This window comes from Dryobates pubescens, chromosome 1, assembly GCF_014839835.1.
Source record: "Dryobates pubescens isolate bDryPub1 chromosome 1, bDryPub1.pri, whole genome shotgun sequence".
NCBI classification, from domain to species: domain Eukaryota; kingdom Metazoa; phylum Chordata; class Aves; order Piciformes; family Picidae; genus Dryobates; species Dryobates pubescens.
This window is the reverse complement of record NC_071612.1, coordinates 14,215,946-14,232,795: the sequence shown is the minus strand read 5'-3', so window position 1 is coordinate 14,232,795 and position 16,850 is coordinate 14,215,946. Positions and strand designations below refer to the sequence as shown.

Below are 16,850 nucleotides of genomic sequence, written 5' to 3'. Positions count from 1 at the left end.
CTTTGAAATTCAGTGCCTCTTGATGTGAATTCTGACCTTCCCCATGAAATCACCCACTCTTTTTCTTGTGGGCTTTGATGTCCAGTGAGATCGTTATCATTGGGTAACCATGAAGAAAACATTCAAGCAATTGACACTGTGGTTAGAAAGAGATCATAGGACCAGTTACACTTAGGCCCTGCCTAGACTGAAAAAGAGTGTACTGATGCATCACAGCACCAGGCTTAGCATGAAATAAACTAGAAAACCATAGCTCTTAGCTATTTGCCCCATTTTACAAGAAATACAGATAGTGGCTTTGATTGACATATACAAGTGTACACCTCAGCCTACACTTGCAAGCAGGTTCTGGGATATAAGGAGCTGTGAAAGTCCTAGGGTTTACCCTAACTTTTATTAAACAAACCTTTTGGTTCTCCCCAACTACAATGGCTGCAGGGGAAGAGATTTTGCCATCACAGTGAGCAAGGAAAGGCGTGGAACTGCAGGCACAACATGCATGGCTGTCAGAGCAGGGTGCCCACCTGTCTCTCCTGCCATCCCTCTCCAGCAAGGTGAGCGTTCTGGAAGCTTGTGCTGGCTTCAATTGCTAGAGCAACTCCAAGGGGTGGTGGCAAGGCTAGAAAAAGCTCCAAGACAAAGCGTGACTGAGCCTTAGCGAAACAATAAGCACGAATCTCCCAAAGCTGATCTGGACAAAGGGACAGAGTATGCCCTCGGCAAGGTTGCTGATGACACAAAGCTGGGAGGAGCAGCTGACACACCATCGGGCTGTGCTGCCATCCAGCGAGACCTGGATAGGAGTTGGGCAGAGGTGAACCTCATGAAGTTCAACAAGGGCAAGTGTAGACAGTCCTGCCTCATGTATCAGTACACGTTGCAGGCTGACATTCTGGAGTGTAGCTCTGCAGAAAAGGACCTGGGAGTGCTGGTAGACAACAGGCATGAGCCAGCAATGTGCCCTCATAGCCAAGAAGGCAAATGGCATCCTGGGGTGCATCAAGAACAGTGCGGCCAGCAGGCTGAGGGACTCTATCCTATACTCTGTCCTGGGGAGATCTCATGTGGAGTAATGCATCCTGTCCTGGGCTCCCCAGTTCAAGGACAAGGAGTTAATGGAAAGAGTCCAGTAGAGATTGGCTAAGATGCTGAGGGGACTGGAACCTTATAAGGAAAGGCTGAGAGACCTGAGGCTGTTTAGCCTGGAGAAGACTGAGGGGAGACCTCATTAATGCTGATCAGTATCTAAAGGATGAGTGCTAGGAGGATGGGACCAGACTCTTCTCAGTATTGTTCACAGGACAAGGAGCAATGGACACAAACTGGAACACAGCAGGTTTCATGTCAACAGAAGGAAATAATTCTTTACTGTGAGGGTGCTGGAGCACTGGGAAGAGAGTGCCCAGAAAGGTTGTGGAGCCTCCTCTGTAGGCATTCCAAACCCGCCTGGACGTGTTCTTGAGTGATTTACTTCGGGGACCCTGCTCCAGTAGTGGGGTTGGACTAGGTGATCTTCAGAACTCCCTTCCAACCCCTGCCTGTCTGTGACTATGAGAAGAAAAATCCCCGGAGGCGGAGTAGGGGGCGGCCGGGTCATCCCCTCAGGGAGGGCGGGAGGGAGGCAGGCACAGGGGAGGGGTTTGGCGAGGACCGGCGCCGGCATAAGAGGCGGGGAGTCCCCGGGCGGGTCGTGCAGTGCCGTACCTTACGGTGCTGTGCTATACCCTACCACACCATACGGGGCCGTGCCGAGGGGATGGAGGAACGTTACAGTAAGGCGGAGACCCTCGCCCTGCGGAGGAAGCACATCGGGTAGGAGCGGCGGCGGGGCCGGGATCAGGGCAGAGAGGGAGGAGGAGGAGGAAGGTCTCCGGCGGTGACAGCGCACGGCCGGACCAGCTCGGCACTGCCCGGGGGCTGTACAGGACTGGGCAGCCCCTCCGGCCCCGCGGCAGGCCCCGGCTAGAGGTGGGGGGAAGTAACCTGTCAGACCTTCAACCTGACAAATCACTGAATCAGAGAATCGTTTCTGTTGGAAAAGACCTTTCGGGTCATGCATTCCAACCATTATCTAGCTCTACCAAGTCCGGTGCTAAACCGTGTCTCTCAGTACCGCATTTCTGCCTCTTTTGAACACCTCCAAGGATGGGGATTCATCTACCTGGCTGAGCAGTCTGTTCCAGTCTTTGACAAACCTTTCAGCCAAGAAGTTTCTTCTAATGTCCAATCTAAACCTCCCCTGGCACAACTTGAAGCTATTTCCTCTCGTCCGGTCTCTTGTTAGTAGGAAGAAGAGTCTGACCCCCACCTCGCTCCAACCTCCTTTCAAGGAATTGTAGAGATCTAGAAGGTCACCCCTCAGCCTCCTTTTATTTCCAGGCTAAGCACCCCCAGTTCCCTCAGCTGATCCTCACAAGACTGTTCTCCAACGCAGCACATCCAATGCTACTTCGCTCTTTTAACAGATCAAAGCAAGCAGCCAGAATGTGGTACCCAGGAGTATGACTCAAATGGGGCTGTGCTGGGCTTTTTTGTGAATAAATTTCATGCTCCTGAGAAAAATAGACAGCTCTGTTAAATGAAGCTGAGGAGATTTCTTAAGCTGAGTCTAACTGGGGGAACTGCAGGAAGCCTGCCAGTACTTGTGACCTGAGCAAGAGTCCTGGCTGTGCACGTATCTGATCCCACAGTGTTGCAATATTAGTTCCTCCAGACCATGCAGCTTTAATTCCTTCTTCAGTAGCTGTCGCCAAGACAAAAACAAGTCCAGATGGTTAAAACCAGTGCTGGCTATTTGCCGATTGCATCCTGAGTGTGTGGCATATATAGGAAGCCCACTGAAGATTCACAAAAGTCATGGGCTACTAAAGCATGCATGCCGACCTCTCTTCATGGGCCAGCTCAATGTTAAGGGACTCCCGCCTGTGCAGGGTTGTAGGATTGGGCTGTGCCGGGCAAGCAGAAAGAAGCTTTCAGAGAACAGACTGACACAATATAGAAGCAAAAACTGTAGTCAAGAAATGCCCAATAATGATTATGATAACGTGCACTGCTTTTAAAGAGGAATCATTTTGGTTGGAAAAGACCTTTAAAAATAGCCAGAGATGACAGGAAAAGATCTGTGCAACAGGGCTAAAAGGTAAATGACTTTGCTTTGTAGGAGTCATGCTCAGGCTTTACAAGTTCATAATCTCAGCACACCTGACAATAACTCTCTGAATTATCTGAAAACAACTGTGCTTATCCATTCAACATGATTACATAGCCGGCGTGTTCTCCAAGAGAGGGAAAAAAATAAAAGAAAGAAAAAAGTGTTAAAGAGTGCTTTGAATACTTTTACAAGGAGCCTGAGCTTTGCTGGAAGCTGGTGTAACTTCCGTGCTTATGGAAGGTCATTTAAAGATTTTATCCAAAGCAGCCAGGATAAGATAGTGAGATTTTTAGGACCTTGATAGCACCTCTGAAAATAAAGCCTACAAGGCACTAGTGTTTTGTTCTTTGGCTGTGACCTCTATACAGTACAGTCACCCATTGCATAATGTATTTTTGGCTATAGTATAAAACAACCCTTAACACCTCCCCTCTATTCCCAGCCAGTTATTTGCCATACATGTTCGTAAGGCATGTCAACAGAGCTACAGCCTAGAAACACAGCAGGACATATAAGGACCTGGAATGACTTGCAGTCCTTATCCCCCTGTGAAACCACTTGCAGACAGTCATGCTTTGAAAACTACACTTATTAAAGCATTACTTCTGTTCTCTCTGTCTGGGGAGGTGTGCCCAGGTTGATTTTAATTACAGCAAGAGCCCTGATTGACCATCATCTGAACCACTCACAAGCTTGCAGGGGGAAGCAGTTATCTCCTAAGCTACAAAAGATCATAGAATCACAGAATTGTTTAGGCTGAGAAAGACCTTTAGGATCATCAAGTCCAACTATTAACCTAACACTACCAAGCCCACCACTAAATCATAAGAACCCCCTGAGCACTCAAAGAAGGGGAAACAACTGAGCAAACTAAAATGTTGTTGGTTTATTATGTGTGTTTTATAGGCCTTCCTGCAAAATTTTCTATGCCAAGGATCCTCTGAAGATAGTGCGTGCTCAGGGCCAGTATATGTTTGATGAGAAAGGAGAGAAATACTTAGACTGCATCAACAACGTTGCACATGGTGAGCGGTTTAACTTCTACGACTGCTTCTATTCCTTCATTACTAAGAGGGACCAAAATGCACTGCTTCCAAGTGATGATGCTTGCAGGGCTTCCCTGAATCTCCTCCTGTGGTTCAGTAACTCACTGCTTGCTAGTAATAACCCCACTTATTGTATCTTCTTTAGTTGGCCACAGTCATCCCTACGTGACAAAGGCAGCCACAAAACAGATGGAGCTGCTCAACACAAATGCACGGTTCCTACACGACAACCTGGTACAGTACGCCCAGCGCCTCACAGCCACCCTGCCCGAGAAACTCTCTGTTTGCTACTTTGTTAACTCTGGGTATGTCTCAGTGGTTTTCGGTTTGGGTTTTTTTCCCCATGATAACTACTTTGCTCCTGTATGACACAGACACTCAGAGCAGCTTAGTATAAATCTTAATGAGTATGACTTAGTAATAAGCAACAACGATGTTTCCGGTACTGCTTGAAGGATCCTTCCTATTTACAACCATTGTATGCAGTGTGATGGCTTAATGCAAGAGAGTCAAAGCATGAATCATAGAATTGTCAGAGTTGGAAGGGACCTCAAGGATCTCTAGTTCCAACCCCGCTACCATGGGCAGGGACACCTCACACTAGATCAGGTTGCTCAGAGCCACATCCAGCCTGGCCTTAAAAACCTCCGGGGATGGGGGTTCTACCACCTCCCTGGGCAACCTGTTCCAGTGTCTCACCACCCTATACTGAATGCTATGTAAAAAATGGGTGGGAGTGCAAGAAAAGCAAATTTCTCTGCAAATTGGTGTATACAGATTGGTGAATGCTATTTGGAAATTGTCAAGTGAGTAGTCTTCTTTAGACAGCCCATTTAGTCTGTGGTTGCTTGTATTTGTTAGCAGTGACAACCTGCAAGTATTTATAAGCAGAGGGGCTGCTATGGGTCAGGATGAAAATTAGAGTCTTCATCTGAGGAACAGAACTGTGTTCTCTGCTCTCTGATGGTGCAAATACTGGGCAGGAGTGGGTTCTGGTAGTGGATGGGAGATGAGGCTGATGCCTTTGGAGAGTTTGTGGCTCTCGGCTGCAAAGCCATCCCATTTGTAGAAAGAGGAGGTAGATATCTACAAGCAGACTGAGGGAGGAAAAGAAAGCATCTCTTTGTCTGCTGTTTATACAAAGAGCTTTTTTTCCTTTGCCCTCTTACATGGCATTTATGGTCTCAACCTTAGCATTGTAATCTGTATGGTAACAGAGCCTGCTGTGTTGATGTGTTACACCCATTAGTTCCAAGCCTCCCAGTCTGTGTCAGAATGCTATCTTAATTGGAAGTGCTTCATTGCTGGTTTGTGGCTGTTATTATGCAGGTCTGAAGCCAATGATCTTGCTTTACGACTGGCTCGGCAGTACCGTGGGCACCAAGATGTGATCACCCTTGAAAAGTAAGTACCTGGAGCAGCTTATGTGAATGCAGCTAGCAGCTCCTGCCATTACTTCAGAAGCAGCTTTGCAGCTAACCCCTGCTGTTTGTACTCCACTGCTTGCTGAAAGAAAAGCTTTGTTGCTTTCATAGTAGATCAGGTCAAGAAATCCCTTTTCCACATTTGGATAAACACAGGTTTTGAAGATCTCTGAAAAACAATCTTGTCAGTCACCCCAGAATGGCACTCACCTGTTACAGGGCATTTCCCACAGAGATTCTCAAGGCAATTCAAGCCAGAGACTTGAATGTGGTTTTTCAACACCAATGTGTGGTCTGGTCACTGGGCTGCCCTGGAAAGAGGATTTCTGTTTGTCATGCTCTGCTGGACGTGTTTCTTTTTGTAAAAATAAGGTATGCCAGTTTTGTACAAAATTTGTACAAATTCAGTAGTCAAGAAGAAAGCCCCTGTGGCTCTGCAATGGTGCTGCAGTGATTATCAGCTCTCCTCCAGTAAGCACAAGTACACATGCAAAACCAAGCAGCTCCAGAAACAGGAGGCACTGAGAAGGCCATCAATCAGCCATAGGGAAGGTGACCAACCACCTCTCAGGATTTCCCTACCCTATGAGCAGCTGTAAGGTTGGCAAGGCTGCTATAGGCCTGGATCTTCTTGGGTTGTCATTAAAAAGTGCAGACAGAGAAGCTACAGAAGCACCTCTCTATCTGAATGGCACAAAGCTTGACTTGGCAGTACTCAGATCCATGTTCCCTCCTTGACTTGTGCCCAAAATTTGGAGCCACTGAGAGTAAGTTCTGTCAGGAGAGGAGGAGGATGGAGGTGACTCTGTCACTGTTTCTTTGCAACATCTTGTGCTCCTGAGCACCACAGGGTATTTCTTGTCCCATGTTCCAAGCTTTTGCACTAGCTACCATCTCAGGGTGGGCTTTCTGTTTCTTTGCAGAAAGATTTTGTTGACTGGTTAGCAGAAAGGTACAAAGACAAAGCTGTTTGAAAACATCCTCTCTACCCTGTGTTTGTGCTACTAGGAGATTGTGACATGTCTGTGATCTGGTTTGAGGTTTCCTTAGGTTCAAAGTCATGGCTGATCAGAAGTGCTCATTCCCTGAATGAAGCTGCACATGCCTTGGGGTCAAAAGGCTGTTTCCTCATTTCTTAATCAAATTGGCATCAGTAGTAATCAAGTTCAGCATGCTCTGCACTATAAATATTTTCTATTCAAACAATATCCAGCTGTATCCTCAAAGTGGCTTCTGCCAAGAGTCTAGCCTCTTGGGCCTCCAGGGCAAGTAGTGGTGTGCTGTTGCTGCATAAGACCCCCACCTTCTGCTGCAATGCATACTCTTGAGAGTCTTTGCAATAGTGTTGGGGTCTAGCTTGCAAAACTTGTGTTGGCCAGGGCAGGGCTCACAGGTTGGAAATGAGGGAGCTGACCCCACCCTACACCTGCTAAGTAAGGCTGCTAAGGCAGTCACCTTATGGGCAGTGCTTCTCCAGAGGACATCACCTTGGTCTGGCCCCATCCTGACACTTGATTTTATGCAAGAAATATCCTCCTGGTGTTGCTAGTGAATTAAACTCAACAGGAACTTCTTCTTAAGAAGTTTTTCAGTATAAGGTTGGTAAGACTCTGCAACAGGTTGCCCAGGGAGACTGTGGATGCCTTCTCCATGGCCAGGTTGGATGAGGCCTTGAGCAGCCTCTATTTGAGAGGCACCCCTGCCCAGGGCATGGGAGTTGGAGTAGATCATCTCAAAGGTCCCTTCCAACCTAAGCCATTCTATAACTGAGTAAATTAAATCAAGATCTCTTCACAAAGTGCTGCTGTGTTGCAGATACAGTCACTTATTCCAGATTATTTATGGGCACAGTTGTAAATGTAGCTCTTCTATACATTTGGTGAAAAGTGACTTCAATATTTAATACTCATGCAGTGCTTACCATGGCCATGTTACATCTCTGATTGACATCAGCCCCTATAAATTTAACCAGCTGGGAAAGGACAGCAAGAAGGAGTTTGTGCATGTGGTAAGTGTGGGGTTTTTTTGCTTTTTGTCTTTTTTTTATGCCTGTTATGCAGCATATTGAATTACCCTCTTCTGGTGTAAATGCACTCTCATTCTGTTTTGTTGATGCTGGAGTACATGCACTTGGCTGTTTGTCACTGGGCTAAATACAGCAGAATTGTTTGCTTTGGGATTTTTAAGAGGCTACTCAGCTGTGAGGCTGATTTCCTTCATGGTGCTCCAACTTTTGTGAGTCACTGCACTGTATAGTTACAGAGTTTGAAGAAATTAGCAAATACCTGCTGCATTGGTTTGGCTGAAGACTTTGGTGCCTACTGCCAGAAACTGGAAAGGCAGACTCCACAGGCTCACACAGATCTGGATGTCCACCTGAGCAGGATACTGTTTGATTTTCAGCCCAGACTTGTGTAACTTAGAAAGCCAGAAAAGATTCTCAGCCCAGAGGTGTACACCAAGCAGGTCTTTCCTACCTAGACCTCCTTGCATTAACTGCTCTGCCAAAGTACCTTTATATACCACTTCCTTTCTCTTATTTACTGAACCTCTCCCAGCACTATTTGTGGAGAGTAATACAGACTCATACTGTGACTAGGATGCTGGAAGAGAAGTGACAGACTGGAAAATCCCATCCTCCAGTTGCAGAAATAGATCTTTCTCCAAGAAACTGAAACAAGACGATGGATGAGAAGTCAGTATTCTGTCTTGGGGGAAGGGAGGGATAGTCCTGAAAAGTGGATAAGGTAGTTGATAATTCTTTGAACAGTTGCCTCCCACAATGTTGAACACATCACAGGGCTGGATTGAGTTTTAAGTTCCTGTAGGCATGTTTACACTTCCATGCAGAAATTCAGGCTGTGCTAACCCCTATTATCTATCTGTGTGAAGAGATAAAAGAGCAGAGCAACAGAAAATAAAGTAAATAGTTCATAGAAGGATGGAATTTATTAAAACAAAAAAAAAAAAAGTCAAATTAAACATTGGTCTTTTCAGGCTCCTTCTCCAGATATCTACAGAGGGAAATATAGGGAAGACCATCCAGATCCAGCAAGTGCTTATGCTGAAGAGGTGAAAAAGATTATTGAAGAAGCACAGAAGAATGGACGCAAGGTGTGTGTCTTGCACCTGGAAATGCTCAGGCTTTGGCTATTAAGTGTCTTGGGGGCATGAAACAGTCAACTAAGGACATGTTTCTTTACTCAGTTTCCCTTGCTTCCCCTTGCCCTTCATTCTTCTATAGTGGGTGTTGTGTTCAGAATGGGCCATTCTTCTGTTGGATGCTCTTATCATGTTTCTGTAGGCATCAATGAAAGGATCAATAATGCAGTTGTAAATAAGCAGCTGCCACCAAAGCAGTTCAATTCCCTATTCTATGCATTGAATCAGTAGATTGCAATTATCTTAAGACAAGCTTTGAGGTCAGTGGAGAAACTGCATCACAAATGCTAGCAAGGATATATAAGAGCCTCCAGGACATGGAGAAAGTAGGCTAGAGAAAATCTTGACACTACATTTCTGAGTCTGGCAGCTTAAGATTACTTGGGAATCATCTAGAAAAAGTGAACCTTTCAATCACATACAATATGACCTTGGTAAAAACAGGCCATTTCTGAACATGTTTACCTAAAATGGATGTTAATGTTTTGCATGATGTCATTAGCATTTTGAGACATGTAGGGCTTGAGCCAAAGCCCACTGAGGTCACAGAAGATTTCAGTGGAGATGGGAACAACTCTAGTCCAATGGGGATGATGGAGATGATCCTGAGTTGAAGAGGAGAGCAAGAGGGTGGAAGATGGTCCTGAGTTGAACAGGAGAACAGGAGACTGGAGATGGTCCTGAGTTGAACAGGAGAACAGGAGGGTGGGAGATGATCCTGAGTTGAACAGGACAACAAGAGGGTGGGAGATGATCCTGAGTTGAACAGGACAACAAGAGGGTGGGAGATAATCCTGAGTTGAACAGGAGAGCAGGAGACTGGAGATGATCCTTACATCACTCTTCTTTTAGTTTCTTCATCAACTTTTGCTTTTTATTCTCTACTAACGGACAGCTTTGTTTTTTTCTTCCCTTGTTTCCCTTCTTTTGCATATTTCTTAGGTTTTGGTGACATAGACCTGTGGCAGGACAAGTTGTGCTAAAGGCTAAGGCTCACCTGCTATGGGAAGCTTCGTACTCTTTGGCCGTAGCATGCCTCTTCAAATATAGTATATGGTTTTTTACACGTTGCTGCTCGGCCTTGTTTCCAGGAAGACTGCACCAGCCCAGAGAGACCTCTTGATGCTCAGGGAGGGGTTCACAAGTGTTGTGGGGATGCAATCCCTTAAATAACAGACTTGTGCTGAGACTTTGGGGTAATATTGTATGTCTGCTGCCTAGACCTCTGCTGTTGCCAAGAAACGAATTTTGATGTTCCGGTGTATCTGATCCGCTGCTCTTACCCTTCCTGATTTGAAATAACTTTCTTTTTCTTTCCTAGCAACTGGATTTATTTCATCTCTAGAATTCTTCTCCTCTTCTGTTGAGTGCCTCATGTTGACGTTTTATTTGTGTAGTTGTTTGCATTAGGCAGGGGTGCCCAAAGTGTAGCCTCAGGTCATCTCACCCACTTGTTCCCACCTCTACCTGGTGTTTAGGACTGAACAAAAAAGCTGATCACTACACAGACCTGTTAATGAAGCGCCTTTGCATTAAGCAGGTTTCATTAACCTCTTGGGGAAAATGGAAATGTTGTGTGTCTCCTGTAAACTGGAATTTGTAAACAGATTCACAGAGCTCCCAGGAGCCTGATCCAGTGCTCATTGACACCAATAAAAAGCTATAGGACTAGGGCTTAATGGAGACTGTTGTTTTATCATTAGCTTGCAAAGATGACCCTGGCTACTGCAAATTTGGGCACCCCAGATTACAAAATGAATCCATTCTTTAGCTGTAGTTGTTCTCAAGAGCCCTCAGTTGTCCGACCCAACCCGCAACTAAATTAAGGCAGACACTTAAACGTTTGTTTCTAGACTGTTAGATGTTTGTGCAAAGCCAAGTAGACAAACACAGCTCTCACCTGAGTTTGGTTTTTGTAGATTGCTGCCTTCATAGCTGAATCCATGCAGAGCTGTGGAGGCCAAGTGATTCCACCTGTGGGCTATTTCCAGAAAGTGGCAGAGTAAGTACATCCCTTCAAAAGAGCATAACTGGGAAATGAACCAAAGAAGCAGGTTTTTCACTATGGGCTTAGCCAGTCAATTCAGGTATCACCCCTTCTGGTTCTCAGCTCTCTCTAGTTCCTTTCAACTTCTTGAACAGTCTGATTCCACTTCTACTTTTTATGGAACATCAGCTGACTGATTGTTTCTAGATGGATACTTGTCTTTTGTTTTCTGTCTTTAATCCTCAGGTCATAAATTTCCTGGAAGATGAAGTTGACCCTTCATAGATAAAACCATGTAGTACCGTTACAGTACCTCTATTTTGTAGCAAACTAGCAGATTATTCTTTTCTTGTTAAGACTTAGCAGACTGAAAATACTATCAGTTGATATAGCTGTAGCTGTGTTTCTGCAGCCACATTCTTTCTTTTCTTCGCAGTCTGATCACTAGTGTTTCAAGCTATTCTCTTTGTTTTCAGGTATGTGCGTGCTGCAGGTGGAGTGTTCATAGCTGATGAGGTCCAGGTTGGCTTTGGCAGAGTTGGGAAGCATTTTTGGGCATTCCAGCTGCAAGGTGAAGACTTTGTGCCTGACATTGTCACCATGGGAAAGCCCATTGGCAATGGCCACCCTATGTCTTGTGTGGTCACGACAAGGGAAATTGCTGAAAGGTTTGGTGCCTCTGGACTGGAGTATTTCAATACAGTAAGTCTGTAGGTGAAGATTTGCCTTTTTTTCTTTCAGTCTGCATTTAGCAGTTAAAAGCTGTGCAGGTGATTCTGCTAACATTTGTAATCACATTACTAAGAGCTCAAGTCAACCACAGTCTAATATCTAATCTAGTCTAATATCTAAAAGCAAGTGTGAAGACTTTGAAATATGCTTTATACCAAGTGATGTATCTTAGTATGGGCCAGCACCAGCTTTCTGGCAAGTCATGCATGTCAGATCATATCCATATAGATAAATCCTTACTTCCCTTCCTTCTCCCTTCTCTGAAATGCTGACCATGTAAAATTTCATTTCCTAGGATAGGCTTCATGCTAGTGGGGCTCATGCCTGGGCAGACCTTGCTCTGCACTTGTCACCTAGCAAAACAGGGACCTTTTACCAGGAAACATTTGAGCTCTGTGCATGCCACAAAGAAACAGCTTTCCTCTTGTATACTGACTCCTCTTTCTGCTCCCCTGACTGAGCCTTCTTTCTGGCTACAATGAATCCCCCTGATTTCGATGGAGTTTATATTCCACAGTTTAAGAACTATCACATCTATCCCCAGCTGCTCTTCACAGGAGCATTCCACCTACACTTGCAATCAGCAAGCCATGAGAACAGCTGGAAGGCTTCAGCCTGCAAATTACTAAAATCTGAAACGAAGAGAGAGCCCTTCCCTTGGGCCTTCAACACTTCCCAGATTGTGGGGGATGGTGCTCCACAGCCTGCACATACACAGTCCCTACCTCTTTGAGCTGTCTTCACAACATGCCAAGGCAGGAAAGGGCAAGTGGAAACCACATGGATAGAAATAGATGAATGTATATGATGGATTTTGTTTTCTTATTTGTCTTTATTATCAGTTTGGAGGCAACCCAGTGTCTTGTGCTATTGGTCTGGCTGTGATGGACATAATAGAAAAAGAAGATCTCCAGGGAAATGCTACACATGTAGGAAATTATCTCTTGGAGTTGTTGGCTGAGCTAAAGGAGAAGCATCCCTTAGTGGGAGATGTCAGGTGGGTGCCTTAACTAACTTTCATTGGGGAGATATTGTGGGGCTTTTTTCAGTTCTTGGTTTTGATTATTTGTCTTCCACAGCTCCCTGGCTTGAAGTTTACAACATAAGAGAGAAAGAAAATTATTCTTTGACTCCTAACTGGCCACTTAGCTTTAATGAGCCAGCTAAATTTATCCAGAAGTATCTGTTATCACACTTGATTGTCTGAAGTAGCCAGTGCCAAAAGATGACCAAAGGGAAAATCTTTTTCCTGTTCCTTCCCCACTTCTTCCCTGGGGAAGGAAATTGCCATTGTTAGGAAGAGCTTTTGTATTTGCAGCAAGAGGGTTGGGTGAATGCCACTGGATTCCACTTGTCTGCATTTTCTTTTGTCTGCTGCAGGGGTGTTGGGTTGTTTGTTGGAGTGGATTTGGTGAAAGATCGACAAAAGCGAACACCAGCCACAGCTGAAGCCCTTCACCTTATTTACAAGTAAGTGTTTTTTAAAGCTTGTGTGCAATGATCAAATGCTCATGACACTCACCAGCAGCTGGTCAATACTTTCAGTTTAAATTTGTGTAGTTTTTGGATAACATGGTGTTAAGAAAAAAAAATGGTCTGAAGGGTCTGACAGGACATGCTATAGGTTTTATACCTGTGTCTAACACAGGTGTTTCCCCTTCCCACAGGCTGAAAGAGCATCAGATCCTTCTTAGTGCAGATGGACCCCACAGAAATATACTGAAATTTAAACCACCAATGTGTTTCACCATGGAAGATGCAAAACATGCAGTGGAGACAATTGATACACTTCTCACAGGTATGTATACTTTAGAGCTCAAAGGAATTCTCTTCTCTCCTTTCCAGATGACCCATTAGTGACACCAGCCACCACATTCTCGTCAATTACATGCAAGGGAAAGTTATCAATTACATTGCCTATCACTTGTCCAAACTGCTGTTCTCAATGCCAATTATTCTAAATGCATAAAAAGCCCCATATGGACTTCATCCAAACTTTTAGGCAAAATCCTACTTTTGATCCTCTCTTTCACATAGTGTTACTACTCACGTGATTATCTCACTTGAATTTAGCCTGAAGCTTTTTTCAGGCACTATTTATCTTCTACCTGGGGACCAACCCAGGGGAGGATACATCAGGCATACTATTAACTTAAAAACTTTCCAAGTCCATTCATGAGATTATTACAATTGGAGTTATAAGGAGGTAGTGGAGTTGCCATCCCTGGAGGTGTTCAAGAAGCATGTGGTGCTTCAGGATATAGTTGAGTGGTCATGGTAGTTGGGTTATGGTTGGACTTGATGATCTTAAAGGTCTTTTCCAACCTTAAATGATACTATGACAAAGGCAGAATTCATCTCTGGAAGGTCTATCTGAACCCTCATGCTATAGATTTTGTTCTTTTCTATACAAACCCGCACTTCCACATACACTGATCGCACTGGCCTCAGAAAAATGCATTAGGAAGGATGCATCATTATCCAGTCATTCTTCTGTGTGATGTGTCTAGAGGAATAACTGATTAGGTATTTTTTTCTTCAGCCAGCTGTTAAATTGACTGCATGCTTACTTAGCCCTGGTTGCTTATAATTTAGTTATCTTATTACTTTTTTTTTTTTCCAGAAATGGAAGAGGCAACTGGAATCATGACAGAAAATAATGCACCTACAAACACACAGTGTAAAAGAAAAGTATGTTTGGAATTTGTTTTCTCTAACTTTTACTCAGATAGGTGTCTGACAAACCAATTATAAATTGCTGTTGGTAAGCACGCCTTTGCTTTTGGTGGGGTGAATGGTTCTTTGGCTTGGAACTGAGCTCAGAACATAACCCACTACTAGAAACCCAAGTGGATTGTGTTACTGTGGCAAATCTAAAAACAGCTGAGTGATGCAGACCAGAAACATGCTGTAGACAAGTCACTCCCCCTGCCTACCTTCTGTGCAAACAAGACCAACTAGACTTTGGGCTGCACAAAAGTGTGAGCTCAGCAGTCAACAATTTTACTGGTTCTAGGTATTGTATGCTACTGATGGATATTTGGCTTTCTAAGCAAGCCTTCAGCCTGGAAGGTGTCCAGATTTTCAAAGAGTTCCAGGGATTTTGTTTCCACCATAGCTCTTTGAGTATGAATGGCTGACATGCATCCAAATTAGAACTTAGCTTGCAGACCCAGCTTTGGATAAGTCATATATAGTTTCTCACACCCTTAAAAACACATCACCCACCACATGGTAGAAAAGCTAAGTGATCTGTCCCTTGGTGAGATTCTCAGTGATGCTGTGAATGGTGGGAAGGCAATACTCAGTTGTCTGGTAATGCAGGAGTTGAGGAAGAGACCCTATGTGGATTATAGGCTATTTAGATGATCACAGAATCACAGAACATTAGGGGTTGGAAGGGACCTCAAAAGATCATCTAGCCCAACACCCCTGCCAGAGCAGGATAACCCAGAGTAGGTCACAGAGGAAGGTGTCCAGGTGGATTTTGAATGAGACTCCACAACCTCTCTGAGCAGCCTGTTCCAGTGTTTTGTCACCCTCACAATGAAAAAGTTTTCCCATATGTTCATGTGGAACTTCCTATGCTCCAGCTTGCATCCATTGCCCCTTGCCATATCATTGGACATGGCTGAGAAGAGCCTGGCTTAGTCCTCCCAATACTCACCCTTCACATATTTATAAACACCAGTGAGGTCACCTCTCAGTCTCCTCCTCTCCAAGCTAAAGAGCCCCAGCTCCCTCAACCTTTTCTCATATGGAAGATGTTCCACTCCCTTCAGCATCTGGGTGGCTCTGTGCTGAACTCTTTGAAGCAGTTCTCTGTCCCACTTGAACTGAGGGGCCCAGAACTAGATGTTGCTAGATGATACTATATTTGGGGTGCAAGCCTCCTGTTACAAGCATTTGTGCACATTTGGTTCAGTTTCTTTCAAAGCTAAGAAGCTGTGCCGCTAAAAGAGGAGGGCCAGGCAGAGCTACCTGATGGGAACCAAGTCTATTGGCTGTCTTGGAAGACATGTAGTTGCTTTCGCTGACATTCCATTTCTGTTTCAGACAACTGAAGAGAGCTCTCAGGCAGAAGGTGCCCATGAAAGCATCAGCCACATGAATGGAGCTGCCTGCAGACAGGAGAATGGGCTTTATTCCAAAAAACGCACAGTGCCAAGTAAAAGAATAAGAACATGAAGCGAGGAAGTGCCCTCATTCAGTCTAAATTTGTGTCCGGCTTGCTTTTGAGATGAAGAGTGCAATAGTCCAAGTCCTGGGATCTGTTTGGAGCCTAGTCCTACTTTCCATAAGCTGCCTGAATTCTTGTTAGCTTCAGTAGGAGTTTAAAATACCTTTTCAGATAGCTGAGAACTGCACCATGTGGCTTGGAATCTCGCTGCGACGGGACATAGAAGTGATACTCGGATACCTTGGTGCTGATGGCAGGCTTGACGTAGGTGCACAAACTCGGTGGAATCTGTGGATTTACCTGTACTACACAGAACCTGAATTATTTAACCATCATACAAGCAAATGCCAGTCCTATTCAATTGAAAATTATATGCTTAACATACTATTTTTGCAATATCTTGAATTTCAATATGTAATATTGAGATGTTAATTGCTTCCCATGTTTTAATGGCTGAATTTATAAAGCAATGCTTGAGAGTGAAATCATTATTATCTTCCAGTGTAGCTTAGGTCCTGTGGACCATACTCCCAGCTGATGTAAATTGGTTTAGCTTTTCTAACATCAACAGTGCTCTACCGAGAGTCTACCACTGTGTGTGTAGAGGCACAATGATTATGCAGGGCATTCTCATTTTATGTTCAAAGAAAATGAAGAATCTGGATCCTAATTTTCTAGGGATAAAGCAACTTTTGAAGATAACTCTTTATATAGACTAAGCTTTTATGGTTTTTTTCTTCCCAAAAGCTTATATATTGAATCCTCTCCAAAACATAAGCAAATAGAGTATATATCATTTCAGACACGCTAATCAATTTAATTTAACCTGAGAGTCTCTCAAAATGAGACTCCCAGGGACAGCCCAGCTTGCATCCTCATGGACTTTAGTTTTTCTGCCAGTTGTGGGAATTACTGACTAATCCTACTGCAGCAGTGCTGTTATTTTTTGTCAGTGGTGACAAAGAGTCACATACCAGTTGCATGGGATCCTGACACATAAATATCTATGGTAACATTTGATAGATGACTAAAAGGAGAGGACCACTGCATAAAACATGCATGCAACCACTTTGCAGCCACTGTCTGTGCTGCAGATGTATGCTAGACTGGTGTGCCTCCTTGTCAGTGTTAAACAAGAGCATTCAAGCCCTGCTTCTGTTTTTTTATG

The 16,850-nt window shown here is 44.4% G+C and overlaps 1 protein-coding gene across 1 annotated transcript; it reads left to right on the top strand.

The window, feature by feature from the left end:
• Window positions 1–1,705: 1,705 nt before the first annotated feature.
• Window positions 1,706–16,564, top strand: ETNPPL (ethanolamine-phosphate phospho-lyase). Its single transcript, XM_009902224.2, has 13 exons — window positions 1,706–1,812; window positions 4,058–4,176; window positions 4,343–4,502; window positions 5,527–5,601; window positions 7,536–7,629; window positions 8,619–8,735; window positions 10,703–10,785; window positions 11,247–11,472; window positions 12,345–12,499; window positions 12,883–12,972; window positions 13,170–13,300; window positions 14,126–14,193; window positions 15,559–16,564. Exons 1-13 carry the CDS (start codon window positions 1,757–1,759, stop codon window positions 15,688–15,690), a joined length of 1,506 nt encoding a protein of 501 aa, XP_009900526.2. The 5' UTR covers window positions 1,706–1,756; the 3' UTR covers window positions 15,691–16,564.
• Window positions 16,565–16,850: the final 286 nt, after the last annotated feature.

Excerpts from the sequence above, each read along its gene's own strand:
- ETNPPL (XM_009902224.2), top strand. The coding sequence starts at position 1,757 with ATGGAGGAACGTTACAGTAAGGCGGAGACCCTCGCCCTGCGGAGGAAG. Across the intron at positions 1,813-4,057 it reads CTGCGGAGGAAGCACATCGG|GCCTTCCTGCAAAATTTTCT; the intron begins GTAGGAGCGGCG and ends TGTGTTTTATAG. Across the intron at positions 14,194-15,558 it reads ACACACAGTGTAAAAGAAAA|ACAACTGAAGAGAGCTCTCA; the intron begins GTATGTTTGGAA and ends TTTCTGTTTCAG.